At 38.9% G+C, this 27,743-nt stretch overlaps 1 protein-coding gene across 1 annotated transcript; it reads right to left on the bottom strand.

Moving 5' to 3' along the window:
• Positions 1-126: 126 nt before the first annotated feature.
• vps37d (VPS37D subunit of ESCRT-I) lies at positions 127-23,517 on the bottom strand. The gene is made up of 4 exons (XM_034890133.1): positions 23,256-23,517; positions 17,904-18,075; positions 7,563-7,645; positions 127-2,102 (listed from the first exon to the last, which is right to left on the bottom strand). Exons 1-4 carry the CDS (start codon positions 23,376-23,378, stop codon positions 1,569-1,571), a joined length of 912 nt encoding a protein of 303 aa, XP_034746024.1. The 5' UTR covers positions 23,379-23,517; the 3' UTR covers positions 127-1,568.
• Positions 23,518-27,743: the final 4,226 nt, after the last annotated feature.

Genomic DNA, 27,743 nt, shown 5'->3' with positions numbered 1-27,743 from the left:
TAAATCTTAAAAGATGCTTCATGCACTGCGACCGGGCACCAGCCTGCAAAAGGCATTTTCATGTACTTTGTCAAGCTGTTGTAATCATGCACTTATGACTTATTAATGAGACAAATGTTTAAGAGCAGATGCTGTAGGATGAATAATGAGAAAATAGGAGAGTAAAATGATAAGGAAACTTCCTAAACGTCCTCATCCTCCACTGTGTGCTTGCAGAGTGCCAGCGTTCTCATAGAGATTAAATTCCTCTCACTCTGCATCTCAATTCGGGGGGGGGGGGGGGGATAAAAACACAGCCTGCCATGTAAGAGAGATGCAGCTCTTCATTTAGCACGGTAAACAAGAAGCTTTGAAGTCAGCCATTTAAAATAGGATTTACATGAATAAATAAATCGTGTGAGCTCAAACACTGCTCATGAAATGGCACTAGAAGGCAGACGGCTTTGGGGAATCATTTGTGATGCTAACACACATGACACTGCAAATAATAGACAGGTTAAAGTCTGGGAATTATTAATAAATACCACCTGCTCGGTTTTTTGTTTTAACTCTGCGGCAATCTAATATAAGCATTCATGATCTTGGGAATATTTCCAAGTATGAATGTTATTCTTTGATAACATGAAAAACAAAGAGAGTTTATATTAAACACCACTTTATTGATGCCATCATTCATGCTGATGGCTCTTCTCAAAGCCTCTCTCTGACCTAAAGTTTATGAATGAACAAAGGGATCCTTTTTTTCCTCAGTGTTGAAGTTGTGCTTCACAACCCTATGTGTACAGTATAAAATTCAAATTATAATAATAAAATCAAACATCTCTAAGGACTGGGTTCGATAGCATTCCATAGAGTCTGAATCCTTTGAAATCCCGTATTGCATCTCAGGTTTAGCTGTAAACATGTGCAAGTAATAAAGGTTTAAATAAGAAGATATGTAATCACTTTTTGTTAGCGGAGGAGGCAGAAACACTACAATATTTAGTGACAGCTTAGTTCACGTTCACAACCTAAATACATCCAGAATGTGGAGGTCGGACAGAAGCGCTACATTAATGTTTTTTCTTTTCTTTCCCTAATCTTTGTCAGAATTAATTTCAGACTGGTGGTTTGAGATTGAATAACTTGACAGAAGGGAAGCAACTGCTGACCCTGATTAACCCGAACATCTCTGCTTTTACTCAAAGGGTAAACGTGTTCCACTGGTGACGGCGTTTGCAAGCCACATAAATCGGCCGCCGGATTGGTCTAATTTTTTTCGATTATAAATGAAAAACTAAAGGAGAGATAAAAGGTTTCATAAGAGATTCTTTAACGTCGGAGCTTAACTGTTCTGGCTATCGGAACCCATCCCTAGTCCTCCCTACTGGTTCCTAGTCACCTGCCGCCTACCTGACTCTGCTCTGGTTTCATGTGTGTGTCATGGATGGAGAACAGAAATGGACGTCTGCAGTGCTGCCTGTCTCTGGATCAGTCTTTGCTTACATGATTTTAACAGCCACTGTTTGGTTCCATGTCTTGGAAGATCTCTCAAACGGGCTTCTCATCTTCCTCCTCCCTCCTGAAACTTATCGGTACGGGGGTTCAGGCTGTTGAGGGTTCGGCCTGTAAAGCTGCTGCACTCTCACCGGCCGCCCGTTAGCCGGCCAGCCACCCGGTAACTGTCCGATGACTCTGAGGCCAACTGGCTGACCGTGTCCTGGGAGAGGGGTGCTGGGGCTGAGGATGTGGGTCTGTCCCAGCTGGGGTTCAGATGTGGGGATGCTACTTTGATAGCTTGGAGCTGAGGCAGGTGGGGAAACAGGGTAATGAGGGAGGAGGATGGCTGGCGTGAGGCCGTAGCGTACCTGGAACACTCTAAGGGGTCCCTGTGCCACGAAGCCGTTGGGCCGCTGAGGCTCCTGGGGCTGCTCCGAGTCCTTCTTAACCCCTTTGTTCTCCTCCGCTCTCTTGGTTTTACTCGGCTGCCGCTTGGCCTGTGCGACCTCCTGCATCTTCTCCACTTGAGCCCGGCGGATATGATATGTCTTCCTGGAGCTTTGGAAGGAGTCCAGGAACTCATCCAGGATTATATTTCCCTCCATGAATTTCTCCAGCAGCTCCTGTGAAGCAGGGCAGATAAATAAACCGACATCAGTGGACAGGACAACACACAAAGGGTAGTCCGACCGCGGGGACGTGTTCAAACAAACTCCTGTAAGTATAAAGAGGATTTAATTAGCTCGGGCATGTTTCCCCACGAACTTTGGCATAGTTTGGCCGCTACACAATTTCACTGTGAGTACATTTTACCCAGCTAACAAAAGGTCCATGTATCCATGTGCTGCAACTGTTACTTTTGGCAACGCTTGAAAGCCGTGTGATCTGTCTCTGTATGTGTTCCCAGGATGTGAGAAGCTTCGTCTGGTTGAGCTGAACATTGAAGACAGAAGTTATGTTTGTGAAGTAATCATTGCATAAACCACAATGATTTTTTAAAAGCCAATTGTGGGACTAAAAAGAAAAGGGTTTATTCACATTTTCATTTCATCAGTCATGTAAGTGAGGGATCCATAGTAGGGGTAAGGAATTAAAGAAACATTTTGGCTAGTGGATCCTAATTTCATGGTCCTGTATAAACAACATAAACAGGTCTCAAAAACAAAATCAAATTTGCATGACAAAGATTTTGTTCAGGTAAGGTATTACATATCATATGTGAGATCAGTGTGGTGCGATGAAAGGAAACGCCCAGCCTATCACAATGTCACATTTTCTGTTTATCACACAGAAAAGCTGAAAAACCTGCATTTGAGGAGAAGGAATCATCAAATGTTTGGCATTTTTGCTTGAAAAAATGTCTTAAATTACTAATTATTCAAATGGTTGACGGATTTCTGAACTAAGCAACTGATTGATAGTTTCATCCCTAAATGTGTTCTCACTGTCCCGTGTAACCTGATTTTTCCCAGTGACATGGTTTTTCCTCTCTGACTGACCTGCTGTCTAACAATTAATGAGGACTAAAATGTGGTTCTCAACAGATGAAAACCCCAGTGTTGTTTAAAGATACTAATATCTAGAAATGTCCTAAACCAGGGGACACCGAGATTTAAAGTATAAGTCTTGTTTTATTCTTTACTTTTTGTCACTGTCAAAGTTTCTCTTATCAAACCTCATGAAAAGACAAAAACAACAATGTGTTCGTCTGTCCCTTTATACTATACGACATCCCTACCCTGTCTGAAGCCCATTCATTCTACTGACAACATAAAAAAAAAAAATTCTTATAAAAGGCATAGAATTTTTTTAAACTGCTGGCCACTGTTGTTTGAAGCGAATCAAACAGTAGTAAATTTTTGCATTTCAGGGTACTATTTTTAGCTGCAGATTAACAAACATTTACGGCAGCAGGATGGGGTATGTGAGATTAAATCTAAATATACTAACAATGCGTACAAATAGCAATGCAGATTAAAACTAGACGATTTCCTAGGCAGTTTTTGATTTGGGACTATATTGAATGGAAGTTGCCTATAGCCGAAGCACGCCTACATGGCATCAAGATATCACGCAGCAACTCTGTGTGAGTACAGGTCTAATATGGGTTGACCTGTCCCGTAAAATAACCATGCGTCGTGTTTACAGTGATCACTTACTCTGTGGACAGCTGTTCATTGGGTCTGACTGTCTGAGAAGTCATCCTCTTGGTCTCACACAAAATCAGCCTATTCAGCGGCATTAACTGTCTAATGTAGGAAAAATGTCCAACTATTCCCGCCGGGTATGTTGAGGGACGTTGGGGGATTTAAGATGCTGCGTTATCTCTGCGCCAATGTAGCAGTGCTTTGGCTGTACTTCCACCCAATATAGTCCAAAGTCAATATCGGCCTAGGAAATCGTCTAGTCTTAATCTGCGCTGGCCACAAGACGTTATTAGGTTGTTGTTGTTGTTTTTCCTCACAACATGCCAACTGGCACCATAGGATTCCATTCACTACGCTAAGCTAACTAGCGGCAGCGCTGCCGGAGTTGCACCGGACTAAAACAATACATGCACTGAGACAAAAAATGCATTGGCCCACCTATCTAAAGCTAGGAGAGACCACAATAAGCCCTATTTCAACAAATGGTGCCGTACTCCTTTAAAGACAAGTCAGTTTTAAAGGCTAAAACAGAGACTAATGGCATTTTTCCATTAATACTCGACTTGCCTCTTCTTGCCTTTTTTGGTTTTCCATTAAGAAAAAAAGTCCCTGGTACCTGCCAACAGGTGCTGTTTTTAGTACCACGTGACGGGTCCAAGCCAGCTGAGGCGATACCAAAAGGTGACATGAAAACCTGTGGACTACTGATTGGTCAGAGAGAAGTGTCACTAATCACTGCATCATCATTGCTAGCGACAGACGGGGTGTCCTAAAAAAAACACAATTTTTTTTTACTGCCTCTAGCTGAACTAAATTTGTCCATGCCGACAATTAAAAGCCACACACCTTCAACGTTCTGTGTGTGTCACGTTAGGTAACGGCAGAATGAGGTGGTACTAAATCTGTGATGAAATTGGAGAACGGGGCAGCGGGGCCGAGTCTAGCTGAGCAGAGCTGAGCTGAGCTGAGTAGAGCTAGTACTTGCAATAAGTAAGCTCCATAAATGTTAGTTCTCACATTGTTCAACGTACTTCCATTAGCATCACTTGCCACTGGCCCACCCTGTCGTGTGATTGATGGAGTTTGTGGTTTATTACATCTCCTCCCACTGTGTCTTCCCCCACTGGGATGGGAGAGTTTCTCCATCTGGTGTGGGCGCCGTTAAACAACCTTAGGTCGCAGTGAATGTCATTGGCCGTACTGCCAACATACAACAGCTGTTACAGGCAAAGCTCATTATTTTTTATGTAACTAATTATTCAAAAATTAGTCAGAAAATGAATTTATAAATTATTGATCGTTTGAGTAATATTCTTTGATCTCAGCCTCCAAGTGTGAGTTTTTGGTGCTTTTGTTTGTCTTTTATGACAGTAACCTTAATATTTTGAGGTTGTTACACATATCCATATTTTTTGCTGACAAAACGATTTTTCCACAAATTATTCTGAAGATTGATTTATCAATTAATCTAATGCGACCCTAGACACAAGTATACAGATGAACAAATTTCACAATGATCAGTCATCCAAGTTGTTCGTCTCTGATTTTTTATATTTTGTTTTGATTCATAAATATAAATGCCCTTAAACTTGTTCATTTGAATTAGTTATTGCAGATAATCTTTCATCAGTTTATGCCAACAAAATAGATCCTTGTCAACTAAACTAAGCTAATTACTATTTATTTATTTTCATGCTTCTCCACACAGTTTCTCACTGTTTACAATCTCTTTATTCTCAGTAACTTGATCTTTGACACATAATACAAAAACTAAAAACTTAATTTCCTTTATCAGTTTAGGGAATTAAAAGAAACCTGGTGGATTTATCAAGATTTCTGCTGGAGAATACTTCAATATTAAGCCACAGAGGTATAGTATGTTGTTTGATGTTAATCCAAGGAAAAAAAGACTATAGAATTAAAGTTAAAAAAAGGAAGTTGTATGACCGTAACAATAACCTTGTCTGTTTGCTTTTGTTTGTGATGGCTGCTCCCAACTGGCTGGCTTTACAGCGGCAGCGACAGTTTGCTAATCCACAACCTAATTTCAGCTGATATCAACTTTGCCATATTTTGGTTAGTCAGCAGAGAGAGACTTACAGAAGTGGTTGCTATGGCAATTCGCGTCCATGAATCTGGGGGTTTGGAGTTTCTGAAGGGGGGGGTTGTATTTGTTTGGTAGTTCAAATACCAACAATCTCAATGCAGCATCGCTCACTGCACCTTTAACTTTTTTTTTTTTAAAGGGTTTTTTGTACCTGTGTGTGCATGACAAAAACAACATTGTGCAGTTCCTGAGAACATCAGTCCCCTCTTGGCAGCAATCTGACAGCTTTAACACATAATCAGCAGCTAAAATGAAGCTGCGAACTGGAGTTAAAACCTAAACCGGTCTGTGTGCCCACACATCTGTGAAAATATAGGCAAAACAAGCTTACTTGATATGCTGAGGTGTGATTTAAACCACTGCAGCCCTCCTATGAGTGATTCATATGAGAACAGAGGACAACGAGAAGTTTTGTTTCCTCCATCAGATATCCGTTTTCATGTTTGTACCTGACAAGAAATCTTCCTAACAAGGAAGCTTGTTTGACTTTAGGCAAGAGAAGCAGAAACTGTCGGCCAGAGTCTTTAAAGGCAGGGATTTTTGTCTGACACCAGGACCAAGGGAAAAAAAGCTTGTCCCAAATTTCAAAGTCACAGTGACGGTTGTGATTACTTCTGAATTCTGAAAGGGGTTTTGGAAACTGCTGCTTTTCTTGTCACAAAAATCCTCCAAGTGCCAAATCTCAAACAACTTAGATAGTCACAGACAAAGAGACAAAGACTACGTATTGATTCAGGTCTACTAAAACACAGAGCTACGGTTAGACGCACATATATTTCAAACTGCTATTAGTTTATTTATCGAGTGATCAAAGGTATGAAATAACAGATTTGTACCAAACATTTACTGATATGTCCGTCTCATGTACAAATGCACTGAGGCTGAGCGAGGCTGTTTGGCATGTTCTGGATGTTGCTTAATCAATGAGTGGGACAGGCTTTCTAATGACCGAGCCATGGAGGTATTGATTGGTGTAGTGAGACGTGGGGGAGGTGTGCCGAGCGAATCAATCCAAGCCTGGAGCAGCAGTGTGGGTTTCATCTGTGAATAACTCTTCCTCGCTGTCCTAATCGATGCCAAAAGAACATGCAAGATATAAACAGGACTACTTGTAAATGCATCATTTGAACAGAAGAAGCTTTTTGTATGTGATGCATATTCAGGAGAAAAATAAATCATGCAGACTATCCAAATATAATTGTTTTTATTCCAACAAGGATGTTGCCACTTTTATATGTTTCATGTTTACACAGAGCCTACTAGGAATTTGCCTGATAGGATATGCAAAAGCCAACACGTGATTTGATCTTGAAAGTCTAACTGGAAGAACAAAAACACAACCATTTTGCAGCCAAAATTCAATGCAGTCCATAAAATAAATCTATTATTGTATTTTTTAAATTACTGAATGCAGTAAATGATCTTTGGAGAAACATTAAAAAAATGCTTCTTTAGCCCTTTCTTTAAAGGGGCAAATAATGTTGCTTCATTCCCAAGATGAAATATAGATATATACAAAATCCTTAAATTGTAAAATCTGAATGCAGGATTGACAGAACACATGAAGAATTAGTGCAGGGGTTTCTGCAGAGACTGCCATGGTAGGAGTGGGTTTAGTTGCACTCAGACGTTGTTGTACTGCTCCCTCTATGTATATGCCTCGTGTCTTTAGAGATCAGATTGCACAGAAGTGGGTGGGCTGTCAGCTAGACTGCAGGCTGTTCAAGAATCATGCACTGTTCTGCCAAAGTGATGAAAGACTGTTCGATTCTCCCCAAGAACAGAGAATAAGAGATCCATTTTAGGAGCTTTTTGTTTGTTTGCTTTACCTCGGACTGCTCCTCAGCATGTGCCACCTCTTCCTGCAGGAGGTTCTGCGCCGTCTGCAGGCTGTGCTTCTGGACACGAGCCTCTGCAAAGACAAAGACACATCACTGATGCATTTGTAGAGAGGATGATGAGGTATTACGTCACTGGGGTTGGAAGAAAAATCCAGTAACCAAGAAACCACAGCAGAGAAAATTATTTTCCAAATCACAAAAGAGCCTTGAGGGTATGTGCTGACGAGGAGATGGTGGTGCTGGGATGGACAGTTGTTGGCTAGAAAAAAGGGAAAACAGAGCCTGTAAATATTAAATTGAGATATTCTGGGAAGCTGGTTTTAGTTTGGTTCGACCACGAGACTGAAACCCATTTTGGAATGTCATTTTTGCCATCTACTCCTTATATTCTCAAATACAACAGTTAGATGTTTTCCTCTTCTTTTAAATTTATAAAACTTTTTAACATTTATCCAAGCTCGCTTTAACATCATACCTCAACAAAAATGACAGAGAAAGAAAACACAAATAAGAAAACAGAGTGACTGAGAGAGGATGGGATAATGGACAACAATTTAGAGTTTAGGCTAGTGTGCAGAAACAATAAATAAACATTAAACAGTTTTATGCATGATACATTCACATGATCTAATAAGACATGCATAAAATAATCAGACAAAACACAAAGGCTGTTGATCTACTTTATCACATGACATCTGACCACCTCATGTTTCATGTTCTAAGAAGCCAATTCTCCTTCTTAAACATGACGGAGCCTCTGACGTGGAAGATCACTGTGAGAGACGGTGACTTTCACAAGCATGTTTGAGGCTTAAGCATGGAATGACAACAAAATAAAAACTTCAGTGGTCGAAACATATACTGTATGTCAAAATCTATCAAACTCAGATTTATAGCTATATATATTTTTTAAATAATGCATGGAAATTGTTGCATCGAGACGCATCTATAGTTGGTTCAGAATCGAATTGTTTAAATCTGAATCGAATCTTGAGGTGGCCAGAGATTCCCACCATTTGTCACTGTGATGCATTAGGGCAGCAAACTGTTTAGATGCTTGCAAGAAACAATTTTACTGTTCACCTTTGTTTTCCCTTCATATAAGTTTGTCTAACCTGTGAGTGCAAATAAAACCTGATTGTGTTTAGCACTGTCACCATGTTCCCAGATCCCAGCAGTCAAAATGGCCAGTGCAATGTTGTTATTACTGATATGAATGGTGGCCAAAACTACAAAATGTGACCCAAGTTGTAAAAACAAAAAATTAAGCAAATCCCCAGAGCCTTGAAATATATTAAATTTATGGATATGTCCTACGGCTATGACTAAGTTAAGTTAAATTAAAATTTGATTGGGCTGCCCTGGTGGCCTTGGGGTTCAGGTGCAAACCATAAACCACAACATTTAGTTATGTTGTTTTCCAATCTCTGAATGCAGAATTTCATTTCCTGTCATCTCTTCATTGCTAATAAAAGATAATAAAGCAAAAGGTTTTCAAATTGTGAGGGAGAGTTTACATCAACATGGTCAACAGCTGTTACTCCCGGTTCATAAAGGCTGTTAAGGTACTTTAAATCCATTAATGCCTGAAATGCGTTAGAAATGTGCATTTCCTCTTTGAACTCATAACTCAGTCAAATCTAACCAAACAGACATGAGACACATATCTTTAGATTCTGTGTGACTTTAACTTCCCGAGGATATCATTACCTCAAATGTCCACAGAATTCATTGAAAAAAGACTCTTGTGAAAACTTATGAACTTGACAATCATCATAATTTTAGTATCAAAGTAATCCAGTGATAGTTGTCTTAATGGGTAAAACGCAGACAGGAATTGCTAATATATAACTTGGCATACTTTTAATGTTGCCAATTTGCCAAAATGTAAACAAATTTGCTCATTTTTGAATTGTAGAGTTTCTAATTCCACTTCTATTCTTATTTAAGTTTTATATACCTCTCATTGTTTTTTTGACTTTCTCTTTTCCTTTATGTAATTTATGTCCTTGTGATGCTGCAACAACCAAATTCACCCTCTGGCGATCAATAAAAGCTTATCTAATCTTAGCTTACATAACGTCTTTATGGGGCTCAACTTGTAGCCCAGCTTGAGATTTGCTTATTTTATCATGAAAAACACTTCCACTAGTGCCACATCTATGTGACAACTAACACATACAGGCAGAAATAGCCACAGCTGGCTTGATAAATATGTACGAGCACAGCAAATACTTAGCATGTGTTCACCTCCTGGGGATTGCGGCCGGTCATCATTTTAAACAGGCTTGACCAAGCCGACTGCCAAGTGTGTCTTGTAGCTCCAAGAGATGCTGTGACAGCCCTGCTCCCCCCACAAGTCAGACTGGATTCAATGGAGCCTGAGGGGCAGATAAAGGTCAGAGTAATGACCTAATAACTCTAAGCCTCTGAGGTAAATCTCTACAGAAAGAGAGAAAATAGCCATTGTATGGAGGCAGTTGTAATTTTTATCCAGTTGCTTTAAATGTTCCCTGCTTGTCACTGAAGTAATGCAGTTTGGCAGCCAAATCATTCACAAAGATCTTTAAAGGTAATAAACACCCTTTAGAAGCTTTCTGAGCAGAAAACCCATTGGCTTCAACAAACTTCACCGTACGTTCTGTTTTCTATAACACTGTCACCCCAGCATTAATAATCCATCGCTCCATGTTACATTTCTGCATTCTGGACATCAATGTGTGAACATCCAATAGTAAAAATCAAGCAAGCATTAAGGAATGGCCCTGTTTATGACCCCACACAGCAAATGTGGGGAGATGGGGGTGTAATGAGAGGTGACAGTCAAGCAAACAAATACACCCACAGCAGCTGTATGTGACCTACATTTGAGGAGGTGCAGAGTGAAGGGGGTGTGGTGTTGACCTAGAGGCCAGTGGAGCGTACAGCATATAGTGCTGCACTTACAAGTGAGTGATTAGTACCACGCTTCGTCTGGGAGCAGACATTATATGATGAGGAGTCAAGTAGAGCTGGGCAATAAATGGATATCATATCGATATATGAGACTAGATATCATATTAGATTTTGGATATCATAATATGGCATAAGTGGTGTCTTTTCCTGGTTTTAAAGGCTAAATTACAGTAGAGTGATTTCATTTTCTGAACTAACCAGACTGTTGTAACTGTTCTATTATTTACCTTTACCCACTTAGTCCTTATATCCACATTACTGATGATTATTTATTAAAAATCTCACTGTGTAAATATTTTGTGAAAGCACTACTAGTCAACCCTACAATATCGTTGGGTATCAATATTGAGGTATTTGTTTAAAAATGAAATTTGATTTTCTCCATATTGCCCGGCCCTCGAGTCAAGGCAGTCGCACTGCTTGTTTGAGCACTGTTAAGGCTATAACCCCAGTTTATCTGTATGTTTCCCTAGAAAGGCCCTTATGGACTAAGCAACTGGCTTTGGGTAAAGGTTTTGCAAGAGGGAAAGCGGAGCGCCCTTTATTATGCAACATTTTAAACCTGAATATCATTTTAACAGGTGAGTAATAAAGAAAATTCACCCCTACCCTCTCCATCTTTGGGGTGCTTAAGCATCTGATAGAACTTTGAAACATTTAAGTATACTTGATTAAACATTATAAAAAAGTGTGAACATAAATAAATCCTTAAACATTAAAAGAACTGATTTAATAGCAATGTCTCCTTCATATAATGATATTACATTTTTGGGGTTTTCAACTGTTGGTTGCATAAAACAAGCTAAGTGAGACACGGCTAAAAGTGTAAAAGTTAATGATATCTTTGGCTAATTGAAGCAAAAATGAAGATACCTTGCAAAAGACCAGAGTGCTTGTCAGGGATCATTTCTGACTTAATGGAGAAACTAGATAAAACCCAAACCATTCTGAATTACACTCACAGACGGATCTACACAGAGGGATGGACAGCAGTTGGTCAAACAGATGGACCAACTGGCATCACCTCTCTTTGGCCCCGCTGTTAAAAGTTAACAATGTTCAAACTATGGAAAACATATTTTCCTACTTAACCCTTATGTAGCATTGATCCAGATTTATGCCCTTCAACGGTTTGCGCTGGAAGTACTTTCTACTGAAGAAATTGTCCTTATAATTGCTGATAATCCTCAGAACACACTGTCAGCAAATTTTAGAACATCATCGACACTATTCCTGAAAATTTGCTGTGAGGACCTAAAAAGAAACCTCATTCATCTCCATTGAACCTGGACAAATATAACCCAATCTACAGTATAAATTAACAATCTTTGGATTTTGGTTCAATAAAACCAGTTATTTGAGGCATCAGCTTGGGCTTTGAGAAATGGCGATTGGCATTTTTCAGCATTTAAAAAAAAGCTTAATTAACAAATTCCTGGTATGTGTTAATGTATTAGGCAAACAACGATCATATTATAATTCTACTGTCTTTCAAATTGTAAATGGTTACATCATCGTTTTTTAAGAATAAAACAGTCTGTTCTGTGCTCTGCTAATTCAATATCTTCCGCATAAACAGGCAGGATACTGAGTTGTAACGGACCAGTCTGTGTGTGTGTAGCTGTGTACTGTGTGTGGTTTTAATGTAGCAGACTGGTGTCATTTACATGTAATTTAATGAAGGTAAACACAGTGGATGGTTGTGTGTAATGATACCACACTGTGACACTGAACACCTGCAAAAGGCTACAGTCTTATCAACATCTTTTCTGCAGAGGTTCCTGTTTTGAATGACATTAAACGTTATTCTTTGAATGCCTAATTAAACACATCTACCGGTTGACTAGTATTTCACTTAAATTGTTTATTTACATTGTAGGCATTAATCCATTATGCAGCTCATTTAGTTCAATGATGTTTTTTGTGAAGTGTGCAAATCAATCACAAGATAGTGGAACTGCTCATTTATTTTTGAGACAATTCTTTGAAAAATGCAAATAACGATAAGACTGATTTACTGTGATGAACAGAAATGTCAGTAAAATACCAGTGCACAATGGCTTTTCTTACAGTGTCCAGCTTGCCCTTAAGCACAACAGATTTCCACATGTCATGCATGACCTGGCTGCTGCTTACATTGTCTCTGGTCAAAGGCTGACAGATATCAATGCAACTTACATGATGAAGCGCCAGCTGGAAACAACACAAACAGACTCTACTGTAACGAATGGTTAGGAGAAATCAAGTGAAGAAATGCAGTTTAACACGCTGGGCAGGCATTCTGCTGCTGATTATACACAAATAGGTCAGGTTATTACAGATGGGCCATTGCAGGGCATGGATGTATCCCAGGGTTGAAAATTAGCCAACGAGTCAGCAGTGAATTATACCCCTGCAGCACTCCAGGCTCATGTTTGTCCTCTACTAACACAGCGTCAAAGCACGGCAACCTCAGAGGATTTGTGTAACATCCAACACAAGTGTGATAACAGCTTCACAGCTTCGTGCAAAACAAACTGAGCGTAACACTTTGCTCTTTTCAAGTCAGTTCATGAATCTGAGCTAAATACTGCCACGCTCTGACAGAACCATTTGTAATCACAATATCAGAACAATATGTAGTTTTGCCACCATCTGTTCTATTCCTTTGCAACACTCACCACTGTGGTGAGACCTGTCAATCAAACAGTGTTATCAGCACAAATGGCATATTACGTATTTTCTTCTGTTTGGCTGGATGATCTTTCCTTGGCCTGTTCAGTCAATGCCATTGTAGTCTTGCATTGCCAGAACTATCGCCACGGGGCTGTGGAACAAGGTCTGGCTACACCATATACATTCTGGGATAGGTGAAAAATACGCTTCGGGTTGTTTCCATTTCTTTAAACTAATCACAATCATCTTGGGATAAGATAAGTCCCAAAATGTCACAGTTAGATAGTGGCAGCAAAACACTTCATAAATCTAAAATGTCTGCGGCCAGCTGAGAGACACAAAGACACAAACAGATCTTTTCCATCCTTCAAACCCAAAAGTGACTTGAATAATGCTTTTATTCAAATCTGAATACGGAAAGTCCCAAACAAAAAGCTTGGTTATGAGACACCATTTGCACTTTGTTCTCCAGCTACAAAACAGTCAGCTGGGTTCCCACAGGAAGTCAATATAAAAGCCTTGTCTCACAGTTCACATTCACTTAGGTCTGCCATGATGACAACAAACAAGCCCATAATCCCATTCTGATGACCACACCCAACATCACAAATACAAGTATAAAAATAAGACAAAGCAAGTACAGTCCTGCAGTAGGATGTTCAGAAAATGACCTGCACTTGTGACCTGAACTTGTGCGTTCCAGACACAGTTTTTTGCCCGTAAATTACAACTTCAAGTCACGACTCACAAGATGGCAGCGCTCCAAGCAAAGTCACGACAAACTATTCTAGCTAGCGGCTAACTAACCCTGACACTAGCTAGCGCTTGCTGATACTTGCTATTTCTAGTCGGCAACATAGTTTGGACTTTATATAATAAACATAACCTGTAGTAGTACACAACTGTATGTGTATTATTTTGATTACAATGTGCAAAATTACTTTACGTTGTATATTTATTTCTATTTCTCTCCGTTAATTACCAGCATCTCTACGGCATCAACAGGGGTCGACATCGTTGTTTATGTGCGTGTGAGATGTCAAAACTGTAACTGGGATTACAACGATCTGGTACGAGTAAGTCACGGGCTTGACTGCCGTTCCAGGGCACATTCCCGGGTAGAAGGTTTGGAAAACACGAGTAACAGGTTGCCTGGAACGCAGCATTATTCTGAACTAGTGGGTGTGTGGAGGATTTATTGTGTGTTACTGTGTAATTTCTGCACTTTCATGGTTTTCTGATGTAAAAAAAGATTGGCACATGGATAACAGGAGATAAAAGATTGGAAGAGTGGAAAGGTGCAGTCTAGCCGTTTGTCAGTAGACTGAAGAAGTCAAACAGCTGAAACCATTCACTGGCATCAAATGACCCACCACAGTCTTCCTAGAATGGATTGACTTAACTGATGCCAGCAGCCAAACAGGAGGCTGTTGTGACATGGCTTGCAAATGGTGTTAAAGTTGCTTCAAAGCTGTCTTAGTGGCATGGTTGGCATAGTTAATGGTTGTTAGTCGCAACAGAAAAGAACTATTACGCTACAGAGATAAATACCAAACATCTGCCATCAGCCATTTTAATTAAGGATGTGCTAGTCAAGAACAAAGCTATATTTTTGGGTTTTGAAGAGTGTAAAAAATAAAACAACTTGACAGAAGCTGCTGATAAATTGGTACTGTCAACTGTTACCTTCAAAATCTAGAAGAAGCTCTTACTCTTTGATTCATAGTTAGTGACACCATATCCAACACTGTGTGTGGATGTTTTAAATAGCACCGTGGCTGCGCCAAAAATAGCTCACAGTATTCTGATGCTGTCAACATTTGACGTATTATCCATTTATATAAAAAAATAGGCCCAATACATGACCTAATATTGCTTAGTTAGTGTCTCAGAGTGATTTTTTTTTCAAGAACAATCTCTAAAAAGTTCCCTGACAACATGTCTTTTTATATTCTTTTCTCTTAGGACAGGCCAATGCGAACCCCCCACCAGGACAAAAACAGCTTTTTTTTTTTATGCCAAAAATAATGCCACATATCCACTGTGATTCCCCTATATTAATTCTGCAGCAGTGCATTGCATTGAACCAGGAAACTGTCAACCGCAAAAGCTTTTAAAAAACAGTTACAAAAACAAGACTGCTAGTGGACGACGTAATGACACGCTGCGGTGGAGGATCCAACTCATGCAGATGTAAAGAGTGGTTCAATGTTGATTTCGGAAGACAACTCATGAATGTGTGTTAAATTGAGAACGGAACCCCCCCAACCTAGGCGAAACACTGGTTCAGGCAAGTTAAGGTTTAGGAAAGGGCTGCACAATTAATCGCAATTCAATCAAAATCGCAATATAGACTAGTGCAATATCCAAATTGCGCAATATCGGTTAATGGCAGAATATATGTCAAACCATTATTAAGTATTGTGGTGCTGCAGAGATGTCCCGGCCTACAAATAATATCCTACAGACTAAAGAAAAAATCCTTCGTTTGGTAAAGGTCCTTGCAAAAATCACATGATAATCTTTGTAATTTCTTTCAATGTTGATAATTCTTTTTTTTTTTAAGATTATTTTTGGGGCTTTTTTCAGGCCTTTACTTGACAGAACAGTTGAAGATATGAAAGGGGAGAGAGAGGGGGGGTGGCATGCAGCAAAGGGCCGCAGGCTGGATTCGAACCCCGGCCCGCTGCGTCGAGGAGTAAACCTCTATATATGGGCACCCGCTCTACCAACTGAGCTATCCGGGTGCCCAAATGTTGATAATTTTCAATGAAAATTAGAATAATGATACAAAAATCAAAAATCATCATACAAGGCTTTTTGTTGCCTTGTACCTGTACCTGTGTAATGACAATAAAGTTGAATCTAATCTGATCTAATTCCCTCAAATATCGTGAATCACATCGCAATATTAGTCAAAACAATTGCAACTAGATATTTTTCTCATATCGCTTAGCTCTAGTTTAGGAAATATCATGGTCTCACTTTGATATTGAAAATTTCAAAAGTGACTTAAGGCACAGGATAAAGTGTTTAGTTTACTAACTTTATCAACATTTAACCAAAACCACAATTTTTCACTCCAAGTACTTTTTGTTGCCTAAACCAAAGTTCTGTGCTTTTTACGCCCACCATGCACCCTGACCATTTCCCTTAAAGTCAATGTCTCTGAAAGTACTTTTGGCAGCAATAACATTTCTTTCAGGAGCATGTAAATGTAATTATGCAATGTAAGAGACAGTGTTTCTTTAAAAGAGCAGGGTCATGTGTGGGCATGTTTGTGAATATGATCTTTATCTTCTATCTCAAAAGTTAGTGGTGGTGATTAGCAACTAGGCTACCAGCATGAAAAGGCAGAGGGAAATACTGTAGATGCCAATAATAGTTGTGAAAAACTGCCTGGATTAGACATTACGAAACGCTCAAGGTCTCAACATTACCTGGGGACCAAAACCACATCACACTCTTCCAGCTTTCTCTGGTCACAGATTCCCATCCACCAAAAAGCAGGATGTATTAAACAATACAGCTGTCTGCCTTGATCCACTTTAGTTTGTCTCTGCTGTGATTTCTCGCCTCAAAATACAAAAAAGCCCTCCCCATTCGGCTTTCTCTTCCCTTGTTGCAGAAAATGAAAATCAGATGTTTTGCAGAGGAAGAAGAGACCCCCTCCCATCCTGCTTTGCTGGGGAGGTGGGATAGCATCTGTGTAATGCACGCACACACATTGACAGGAAGTTTAACATTCCACCCAACTTCTATCACTGGCCGGCAGCTGAGGCTGTAGCACAAAATCCTTTCATTACAGTAAACCAAAAACTGGGCCTGCTCCATAAAAGCTTACACTCAACAGCCATAAATAAGTAGTAGTTGACATTACCTCTGTAAATTAATGCAGCAGGATTTATTTTATCACCTGTTCTTGGCTTGGCTCTGTACACTATGAGGAATTTCTAAAGCTTGCCCATGAGGCTTAAAATTTAAGACAGAGGCTTAGGAAGACATCCTCCGGTGCTGCCCTATAGCAGGCCCGTCAAAAGCATGACTTGCCTAAACAAAGACAAGGCCCCTTTCACCCCACAAATTCCTTGACAACTGCTGCAAGCTTCCTGCTGGCATTTGATATGCTCCATTTCGTTCCCATGACCAAACCCCAGTCATGCTGAGGCTTTTCGTTGAGCAGTGGAAGGCTTGTCTCACTGACGCTCTAAAGCTTTTCTGTACTCTGATGTGAAATGTCCCTTATTTGCTACACCAGTAAGTCAAAAGTGACTGAATTGTGCTTTCTATGTGTCAAACCTTGCAGTTAAGTCTGTGTGTCTTATTGCAGTAAGACAATGAGGAGCCACTGTGGGATATCATGTATAATTAGTTTTAACCTTCAGTGGTTAGGATGGACCCTTTTCTTTTTCACTGAAGTCTAGAGAAAACTTTATAAGAGCTCTGTGGTCGTTTAAGTATATAAGAAATACAACAATAGTCAGCTGTTTAAGGTCATAGAGAAATAGGTCCAGAAAAATGGATTTAGAAAGCAGTTTTTCAGTGCTACACTTCACTTAGCAAGACCATCCAGTCCTGGAATCCGGAAAAGTGACCTTGTCATCACAACCACACTCTTCTTAACAGCGATCGTCCACTGGCCTCCCATATTAAACTAAAAACATCACCCCCCCAGCACCCCTCCTTCTTTTTGTTTCTTCAGTGGTGGGTCAAACTCACCACGCTGACTCTGTTTTTCCCAGCATGTGGTTGCCAGGTTGGACAGTTCCCGGTATTTTTCCGCCAGTTGGAGTTTGCCGTTATAAAGTCGGGGCTGTCGGGCGAGGCTCTCCTCGGCTAAGCTTCGATTGGTCGTCTGCAGCATCTCCCTGTCCACCTGAAGCTCCTGAAACTGTACAAAGTCAACACATTATTCTATGATGCATGCGATTTGACTGTGTAGTAGTGCGTATTTGTTGCTTTTCTCCATTTTGTATCATTGTAAATTACATATCTTTGTGTTTGCATTGTTGATCAAACAAACAACACATCTGAAGATCTTGATCTCGAGCTCTGGGAAATTGTGATGCATACTTTTCCCTGACATTTTGTGGACCCATTCAATCTTTTTTCGTAGCATCAAAGAGGTGCCGAGTGCATTTATGCAAAAAAAACACTATATAAATGTTTTATTTCTCTAAAGAAAAATTATCTTGGTGACTGGCAATAAATTGCTGAAAGAGGTTCTAGTTTCCTATACAACATGCACAGTTAAACCCACTACAGCTGCATGAACTCAAACACCCTGAATCACCCCAGAGGAAATGAGTTTTTTGTGTACTTTAAAGCTGGGAGCTCCCTGACACAATTAACTGTTTGAATAACTGTTGTAGGCAAACTGCTTTGCCTTCTTCCGCTAAGGCAAATGGAGGCGGCACAGGACACTGAATCACCTGATGGGGAAGGGCACCTACTGAAAGTGGAAGAGGGTCACTGAGTTACATTCTTGGTGCACATCACCCCAAAGCCAGCCCTGGGAATTAGACTGGTATCCTTCCAGTCATCTCAAAGAGGAGACATCAACCACTTAAAACAGACACCTGTTCTCCAATCAACTGCTGCATGACATTTTATGACTTTAAGTAGGTCCATTTGGAATACTATTAATGTCATACAAACAGGCATTTTTACTTAAAATCAAAACCTATTGGATTAAAAAGCCCTTTCAGCTTTTATGCTGTTTAACTTGAAAATGACGTTTGTTTAAGGACTTGAAAGTTAGACATTTCAAAACCAAGGCAAATAATCCTTGAGTCATTGGGATGGATTTTTGCTGTTGGGCATTGAGAGATGGTGGTCTGGGTATGTGTATGTGAGGGGGAGGGGTCACTTTCACTAGAACATAAGAAAGCTATAAATAATTAAAATGAATGCTACTCCCTTTAAGTCTTGCCAAACAATGCAGTCACGACATCACTGTAAAGAAATCGTTGGCGTCTCAAACACGGACATAAAGCCACTTTGTGAGCCTCACACGGCAAAAATCGTAATAGTCTTTGACTAACCCATCAAGTCAAAGCGTTCTTGTGATTCTGCCCAGCCGGATACTTTTCTAGCTCAATTGCCTTCTTTCAACAGTCAGTCACTGAAGGCCATTTCATTGAGTCCAGAATTTACGGTGCATCTGTCTCACATTTTACGGGTTATCAAAGGATGCACGAGTCCTAAGTTCAGAGGAATTTGTAGAATGTGCCCTGTAGTCAAAAGAAGGTCTGTCTGAGTGCAGAAAGAGATACTACAGAGCTCATGTCCAGTTTGAAAAATGTCCCTGCAAGAATAAGATAACATAGCTTGTTTCAGACCTACAGTCCAATCAATTGTCCTGTTTTTCTCAAACGGGAGTTTAAATGGACGCTCCATTTCCTGCTTTGGCTAGCCTGCATCATTTATCAAACAACTGCTGCAGTCTTCAGGGAGCGTTTTTTGGGGTTTTGATGCACGGGCTGTAAAGCTGAGCTGACAGTGTTTACCATCCTTGACAAATGACACTCGGGGAACACTTAAGTGTCAGGAGAAGAGGAGCAGCAGCACTGTTGTTTTCTGTGAACATGTGTGACCACATGAAATGCAGTAAATATGCGTTTCTCTTTATTCTTAAATAGGCCTTAAGCTTAATTAGGCTTCTGCAGTCCAAAGCCATCAAATGACATTTCACCCCTAAATTGACGGTCTGCAATGACACTGACAGGGGGTCTCAAACGTCTTTTCCATGAAAGAGAATTGAAAGAGAACGCCAGGCCTGTCTTTAACTGAAATAAATGAAGGGCCAGCTTCTTAACTCTCTCTTTGCACCATTTTGGATGAGTTGAAGGCTTAAAGCAGCTATGATTAATATTTTTTATAAAAACAACTGATTGAACGACAATGTGCAATTTGAAAAGTTTTGATTAACCTGGTCTGCATTACCTAGTCAGCAATACACAACAGACACTAGCTGATGGACATAGTGGAGCATTAAGCAGCTAAGGACTCATATTGCTCAGGAGATGGTGGACACCAACACGGAGATAAAAGATATTGAATATGCTAATGTTGCTGCATGTCTGCTGGATGTATAAATAGGAAACAGATTGCTGAGAAGTTCACTGTATCAAAAGTTATAAGGAGATTATATTGTCAGTGTTGTGTTTACAGCTCGTCATCGTAGGTGAAAATGTGTTTTGGGGTTGCTAGTTTTGTTGTCTTTGGACAGAGCCAGGTAAGTAGTGCCCACACAAAGCTAACCCCCTGCTGGTTATATTAAATAGATAGATATGAGAGTGGAATTGATCTTCTCAAGTAACCCTTTATTTTCTGTAATTATATCTAAACACAATCAGCCAAACAAGAACTAAATATAATCTCAACTTTCTAAATTGTGGTTTTAATATGGAACTCTCTGATCAAAGAATAAGTAAACCAAACTGTAAATCTGAGCAGACGTTTAATAGTAGCTTATGATGCATTTGATACTCAATGCTGCAGAAGCATTTAGGTCCAAATGATTACATGTTTTATCTTCCCTTTTGATATGACTTTTTATACTTTAGTTTGTTGGTGCAATTCTTGTTACACTGGAAATATGTATAACATGTAGCTTATTGTGTGTGCAAGCTATGAAAACACAAGGATTTCCCCCCCAATAAGGCTGTAGCATTCATGATGATGAATCATCATGAATGATTACACTCAGTGGTTTACATAACGTTCACCATTAACATGAGATTAATGAAGCACCAAGAGCTCATATGGAGATGAGACATGTGGAACCAGTTGGCCATGATAACCAGGTGGAAAGTAACTAAGTCCATTTAAGCTGCTCCACCTTTACCAGCTGCAATATTAAAGTAATGAAAACATTACTTCAGCCATAATAACAGTTGAATAATATAATATGTATTAATCGTAAGTGGTCCAATGTGCATATTGAGTACTTTTGGAACTTATAGTATATTGTGATGCTAATAGTGTGGTATTTTTAAGTAACATATTGACTGCAGGACTTTTTTACAGGACAAAATACATTTCTGATCTGCTACACTATGAACCCACCCAGACCTCTCAGGTCGCCTGGGACAGGTCTGCTTTCTGTCCCCAGAGTCAGAACTAAACAGGGGGAAGCAGCATCCAGTTTTTATGCTCTTCATAACTGGAACAAACTCCCAGAAAACTGCAGGTCCGCTGCAACTCTCAGTTCTTTTAAATCAAGACTGAAGACCTTTCTTTTTAATGTTGCCTTTCTCTAAATGATTGTTGATTTCCTTAATGTTTAATTCCTTATACTGCACTGTAACTTTTATTCTTGTGTATTATCTGCTTTTATGTTTTTATTGTTTTTATGTAAAGCACTTTGAATTGTCCTGTAGCTAAATTGTGCTAACCAAATAAATCTGCATGGCTATACCAGTGAGGATAACACTCAGGCCTAGTGTATTAGTGGGAGACAGGCTACTTACAGGACAACTGTCCTCGGCACAACTCAAGCTCTGTATTATTAGTTAATGACAGACAAATGGGAGCCTGAATGAATAGTTGCTAAAACACCCCCAAGCTCTCTGGATCATGGCTCTGAGTCAAACTGCTCTGCTCCCGGGGGGAGTATTCTATGACCTCTTGGTGAGATCCAACCACTGTGGCTCCATCATCCCAATTCATTCACAGAGCTAGGTTTCAAATGTCACATCTTAGGCAGCAGAATCGCATGACATTCAGGTTTGGTCATATCAAAGCAGAAGAGTATGGTTGAAGAGAGCAACACAAATCTGGTTCTCAAAGTGGGGGATACAGGAATATCAAATGTTGAATCTCCTAGTTAATTAACTCCCGGAAGTTGGTACAATAACAGAAAGAACATGTATGACGACGACAATAACCCACCCACCCAGCTTTGTAATGTTTCACTAGACACACTGTTGTTATGAATCCACCCATAGCTGTGAAAGTCATGCAATTCTATAGCCTACTGAATCCGGACTGGGACTCATTTCTGTTTCAGTGCCCTCTTTGAGGCAAACCTAAGCAAAATGAGGACCATTAAAAAAGTTTGAAAATCCCTGGTACATCTTCTCTGTGTGCGTGTGCGTGTGTGTGTGTGAGAAAGAGAGAGAAAGAGAGAGAGAGAGAGAGAGACAGAGAGAGAGATTGAGTGAGCGTGTGTGTGGTAATGTAGCCTCGAAAGGTGCCTCTCTGACATGGGGAGTAGGCACGTGGAATTCCTTTTTAAAAATCTGGCATTGTTTTATTTGCCATGTTAAAGCTACACTCATGAAATAATACAATATAGTAATAATTAAAATGTTTTTTAATTGCCAAGAGATCACTGCTCAATTTGGCATTGATCCAATACACCAAGACCCAACTTGCTACAGTAAAAGTATATTTTAATTCAGAATGAACTGCTCGCCAACCGATCTTTCGATGGAAGGACTGAAGACGGCCAGCTGTTAAAGTTGGAATTGTGTTAAAATAAGTCTTGCTATGTGTGCTCAAGTAATGCCGACTTTTGTAGTATGCAGTAAGAACACTAATATTTTCCTCAAGTCTTCTTCTACCTCATGTGTAAGTCTTCTAAGGGATGAAACACTTAATTGCCAGATTTTCAAAAGGGAGTTCGGTGTAAGGACTCCAGCCATATAACGGCGCGTATGGGGTCTTCAACATCTCGATATGATGCTTCCTGCACGATAAGAACGCTCACAAATTAAAACAATCACTTGTACAGAGAAACGCTTAAATAAATAACCCCCTTAGTTTAATATTGGCTTTAAGAACGTGAACTAGTAACTTACCGCAAATATTAGAAGCAATGCTCATGGAAACGAATTGGAAATCCAACCACTCGCCACGCAGACGATCGATGAGCCATGTATAGAGGATTTGGTTTACACACCGTACATCAAATGACATAAACGTTCATTTCCAGCGAACACAAAACGGTACATAAAATGCCTGAAACCGCATCCTTAGCTACCAGAAGATATTTAACAAAGCGTTGAAACAGCTCAAATTCCTTAAGGCACTTTTGGTTCTTTGGGGGAACAGAGGATACCTTACCTTTTCATTGAGTCGAAGGATTTGGTCCATTTTGTCGTCGTTTTGTAAAAGCTCCCTAAGCTCACTTGTGCTTAAAGCTCTGTAGCCGTCAGGGCAAGTGTTTGACTCCTTCAAGTTGGACATTTTATTCCTTTAAAATGCGGCTGACGACGGTTTATGAAACATAAAGTCCGCACAGCGGTTACATCTCGCTCACATTGGAATGCGATGCGATCAGCCAGCATGCAGCAGCGTCAATTCAACCATACTAATTGTCAAGCGTTGGACTTCCTGTTAACACCTTCAAAATAAAATGCATTTCCCGCCTCATTGTACTGAAGAGTCTCGCACTGCCAGACCTCGAAGAACAAAGAGATAAGATAAGCTTTTTCGATCCCTAGAGGGGAAATGTATATGTTGCAGCAGTACGCGCAGAAACAAGTAGATAAATACAGAAAAGTTAAAAATTTAATGATAATAATAATAATATAAAAATGAAATAAAGAATACAGTATGTGTAGGCTAAACACAGTACCCACACACACAAACTAATAGTGTCTCTAGCAAGTAAGCATTAATAGAAACAAGCACTCTTTGCATACGTTCTCCCAATTCAAGGATTTGCACAAGTTTACATGTTGCTGTGAAAGTTTTAATAAAGGTCATGTAAGGCATTTTATTATTTATATTTTCACCCAGCTGTGGCACAAATTGCTCTCAAAGGCTCATTACTCAATTTATTACACTAATGCAATCAACACAAGATAGATTTTAATCATGAAATAAGAAATAGTATGCATCAATATTCCTTTTAATTTTTATATTTGTTTTAACTGTATTGTCTGTTTCTAATCGATTACTACTATCTAATAATAACGGTCATGCTAATGTGACTTTTTTCTATCCAAAAAGTAACCGACTGTCACTTTTAGTCTGTTTCAAGCTAGCACCTTTAGCTCTAGCTTGACTTCCGTTTTTAGAGTTTTCAAATCTGTGGTTCTTACGACAAATTACAAAATTTCTTCTTCTATAATATAAAAGTCTGAGAACCATTCATTGATTACAACAAAAACAACAACAACAACAACAACAACAACAACAATAACAATAACAGCTACTCTTTATAAGAACCTCTTTATACAAAAGCATAAAAGTAGAAAGTGTTGACTGCAAAAATGATCTGTAATTGTGGTCACATTTAAAGCTATAGTGAGTAGTTTCTGTCGCCCCCATGAGGAATTCTATGTAATGACAACAATTCTGTTGGTGAATCCACATGATACAAACCTTCCGTGACAGTACATCCCCCCACCCTTTGGCCACGCAGTTGCTAGTAGCCAAGGAGAACGTAGAGGATTAAAAACACATGGACTCTTCAGAAGAGGTATTTATCCTTACTCAAGTTTCTTAAACACAGCCATGCTGAGAAATTCCGAGAGAGTTTTGTGGAGCCGTCTTAATTAGCCTTGCATCAACTCATTTGGCAATGACTTAATTGTAACGGCCAATCATAATCACAAAACGTTTACAAAATTTAATCATAATTTAACTTCAATGACTTTAATGCGTTCAGACTTTTTTATGACCAAATTTCTCAAAGACTTTAACCTATTGCATTTTTTTTCTTTGGCTTTTCCCATCTCTTTTATGAGCCCTATGTGTCATTCGTTTACTAAACCCTAAACTGAGGCATTCAAACCCACTTGTACCCATTCAATTTCTCAGGTTCCAGTAAAGCAGTGACTAATGAGTGACAGGATGTTAGTATGTGGTCACTGGAGCAATTATTAGACATACCGTATGTAGGTCACCAAACCATTGGCTTAGGGCACTTTTCATAAACAGAGTCCAAATTCCTTTTTTTTTTTAAACAAGTTTTTTCCCCATTTTCGATCTTATAGTTGGACTTAGAATGCACATAGAGTAGCCTACATACTTACTGAAGTTCTGCTAAGGGCCTACCAGCAACTCCCCAAGACAACTGGTGTAAAGTGAGGTTAAAAATGAATCTTAATAAACCATTTACCAGTCCTTGATAGCTCATTTATAAGCCATTAATAAGAATAACATGTGGGATGCTGGTTAATGGAAAAAGTCTCCTCCAGCCTCAAAATTGATTTATTGTTTTTGGCCTTTAATTCATTGAGGCATCTGGACCAAAACATTTTCATTTACAACTTATTAAAATTGACATTTATAAGCAATTTATAAACCAGTTACAACAGTAAAATACCATGTAAATATTGATGCATTAGTATTAACAAAGAATCACAATGGGTCATATTTTTCCGTGGAACAAATATTTTTGCTTTTGAAACATTTTTTAGCTAATATTATGTACCTTGACCAAACTGTAAGATTGAATGCAGGACCATTACTTGTTACATGTTTACTAGGTATGCATTTTTACAATAGTTTATTTGTACTTGATCTGATTCTTCCACCATTGATCTCTTGTTATTAAGTCCCCACACTTTGGTTGTAACTGCCTTTGACAGCACGTTTGTCTTCTGATAAGCCAGGAAATGAACTCTTGTTTGGCTTGTTGCTGTACTGTTAGCAGCATGAGATCCACATTATCACTTCTGCTGACTTTTTCTGTAGTTGTTTTCAAACAGTGGTCAGATGCATAAACTCTGGTTTCAGTGGACAACTTGCTTGTTCTTTATTGTGGATTGAGCAATCGTGTCATGGACTACATTCAGAAGTGTCGGCAAAAGTAATAATTTTCTGACCAATCCAAGGTTTTTATTTTCAAGTGTCTGAAGCACCCACATATATAAATTCAAACTACTTGTACTTAACTTTACTATATGCTTTCTGATTACAATTTATACACTTTTCTTATCTCCAAATCAAGTGATTTGATTACTTATGTAGTATTTTTACCATTTCTTTATTGGGTATTTCAATTTTTCTTCTGTAGTTATGTATAATTATTTATATGTGTTGTAGTTTTGTTATGTCTTGGTCAGGGTTTGATGGACATGGGTTCCGCAGGGTTTGGGGCAGGAGTTTGTCAGTCCCAGTGGTTATAGGTAAATTTTACTATGTCTGGAAGTAACTAAAGACATTGTGGTGAAAAAATAAATATATAAAGAAGGAACATGTCACCCAGTGCAACAGTGTGGATCATTAATATCCCTTTTTAATATTTTTGTGCAACAGTGTGGAACATTAATATCCCTTTTTAATATTTTTGTGCAACAGTGTGGAACATTAATATCCCTTTTTAATATTTTTGTGCAGCTCATAGGCACAGATGAATGAGCAATACCTGTTAGTAGGATCAATCATTGTTGGTTCTGGATTGTGTGATTTGGTTATAATAAGGAAAATGTATGATATTAAAAAAATATACATATATTTGAAATAGTAAAAATCTTTCAAGGTTGATAATCTGCTTTTACATTTCTGAGATGAAAGACAGGAAACAGTTTATCTCTATCAATGATATCAATTCTTCTCTTGTGGTCTACCTCAAGGATCAGTTCTTGGGCCATCATTATTTTCTTAATTCTTAATATTAAGAAATCATATTATTTTGTTTACTTTGGTGTTTGACCAGGAGATGCTGATCAATCTGACATTTAAATAATACTAGCATAGATAGAGTTCAGTTTACAAGATTTCTTGGTGTACAACTTGATGAGTCTCAGACAGGTTGCCATGCTTTTAAGTTATTGGAAAATAGTTGGTTTACATTTACTAACTATACTGTAACTCTGTATGGGGAAGTGTTCAGCACTAAACTTCCTGTTTTTTGTCTTCAGAAAAGGGCATTACAAATCATCTACTGTGTGCATAAAAATCATTATCTCAACTCCTGTTTTTAACACTCACTGTTTATCAAGTCAATCAACTACAGATTGCTTTATTTTCATACAGATCTCTTAACAAGATACTTCCTTTAATTTTATGATAAACACTTTTTTTTCTTTTTTGCTGTTAACAACTTCATGATTATGACACTCGAAATAACTACAAACTATGGCCTCCTATCTGTCAAACGTCTTAACTTCAGTTTGGTTTAAATTACAGAACTTAAGTGACATGGAATGTGTTGCCATTACATTTTCAAAGCCAACGCTCGTACAATTTCAGATAGCTATTTGTTTTGTCTGTGCAATGATATCCATATGGAATGTCTTTATAAACAACCCATGTAATGCCTAATATTATTTTAACTTTCATATTTATTCTGTTGATTTGATAGTGTGTAACTTTAGTTTTTTTCTTCTCTTTTTCATTTTTATTTTCTTTCTACTTTAATTGGATTATGCATTGTAGACTGACCAGATTAAGCCTCTCTGATTGGTTTGTAGTATGCAGTATGTGTAAACCAATAAAACTAAACTAAACTTTAACAAATTGGATATAATATCTATGATAAAGCCAGGCTAGCTGTTTCCCCTCTTTGAATCATAGTGCTAAACAAAGCTATGTTTTCTGCCTCCCATTTCAATAGCTTCACATCTAGTACACACAGAGAGTGGTATCAAACTTCTG

The sequence above is a fragment of the Etheostoma cragini genome, chromosome 13, assembly GCF_013103735.1.
Source record: "Etheostoma cragini isolate CJK2018 chromosome 13, CSU_Ecrag_1.0, whole genome shotgun sequence".
Classification (NCBI taxonomy): Eukaryota; Metazoa; Chordata; class Actinopteri; order Perciformes; family Percidae; genus Etheostoma; species Etheostoma cragini.
Note: the sequence above shows the minus strand (reverse complement) of the source record. Positions and strands in the feature narration are given on the sequence as shown.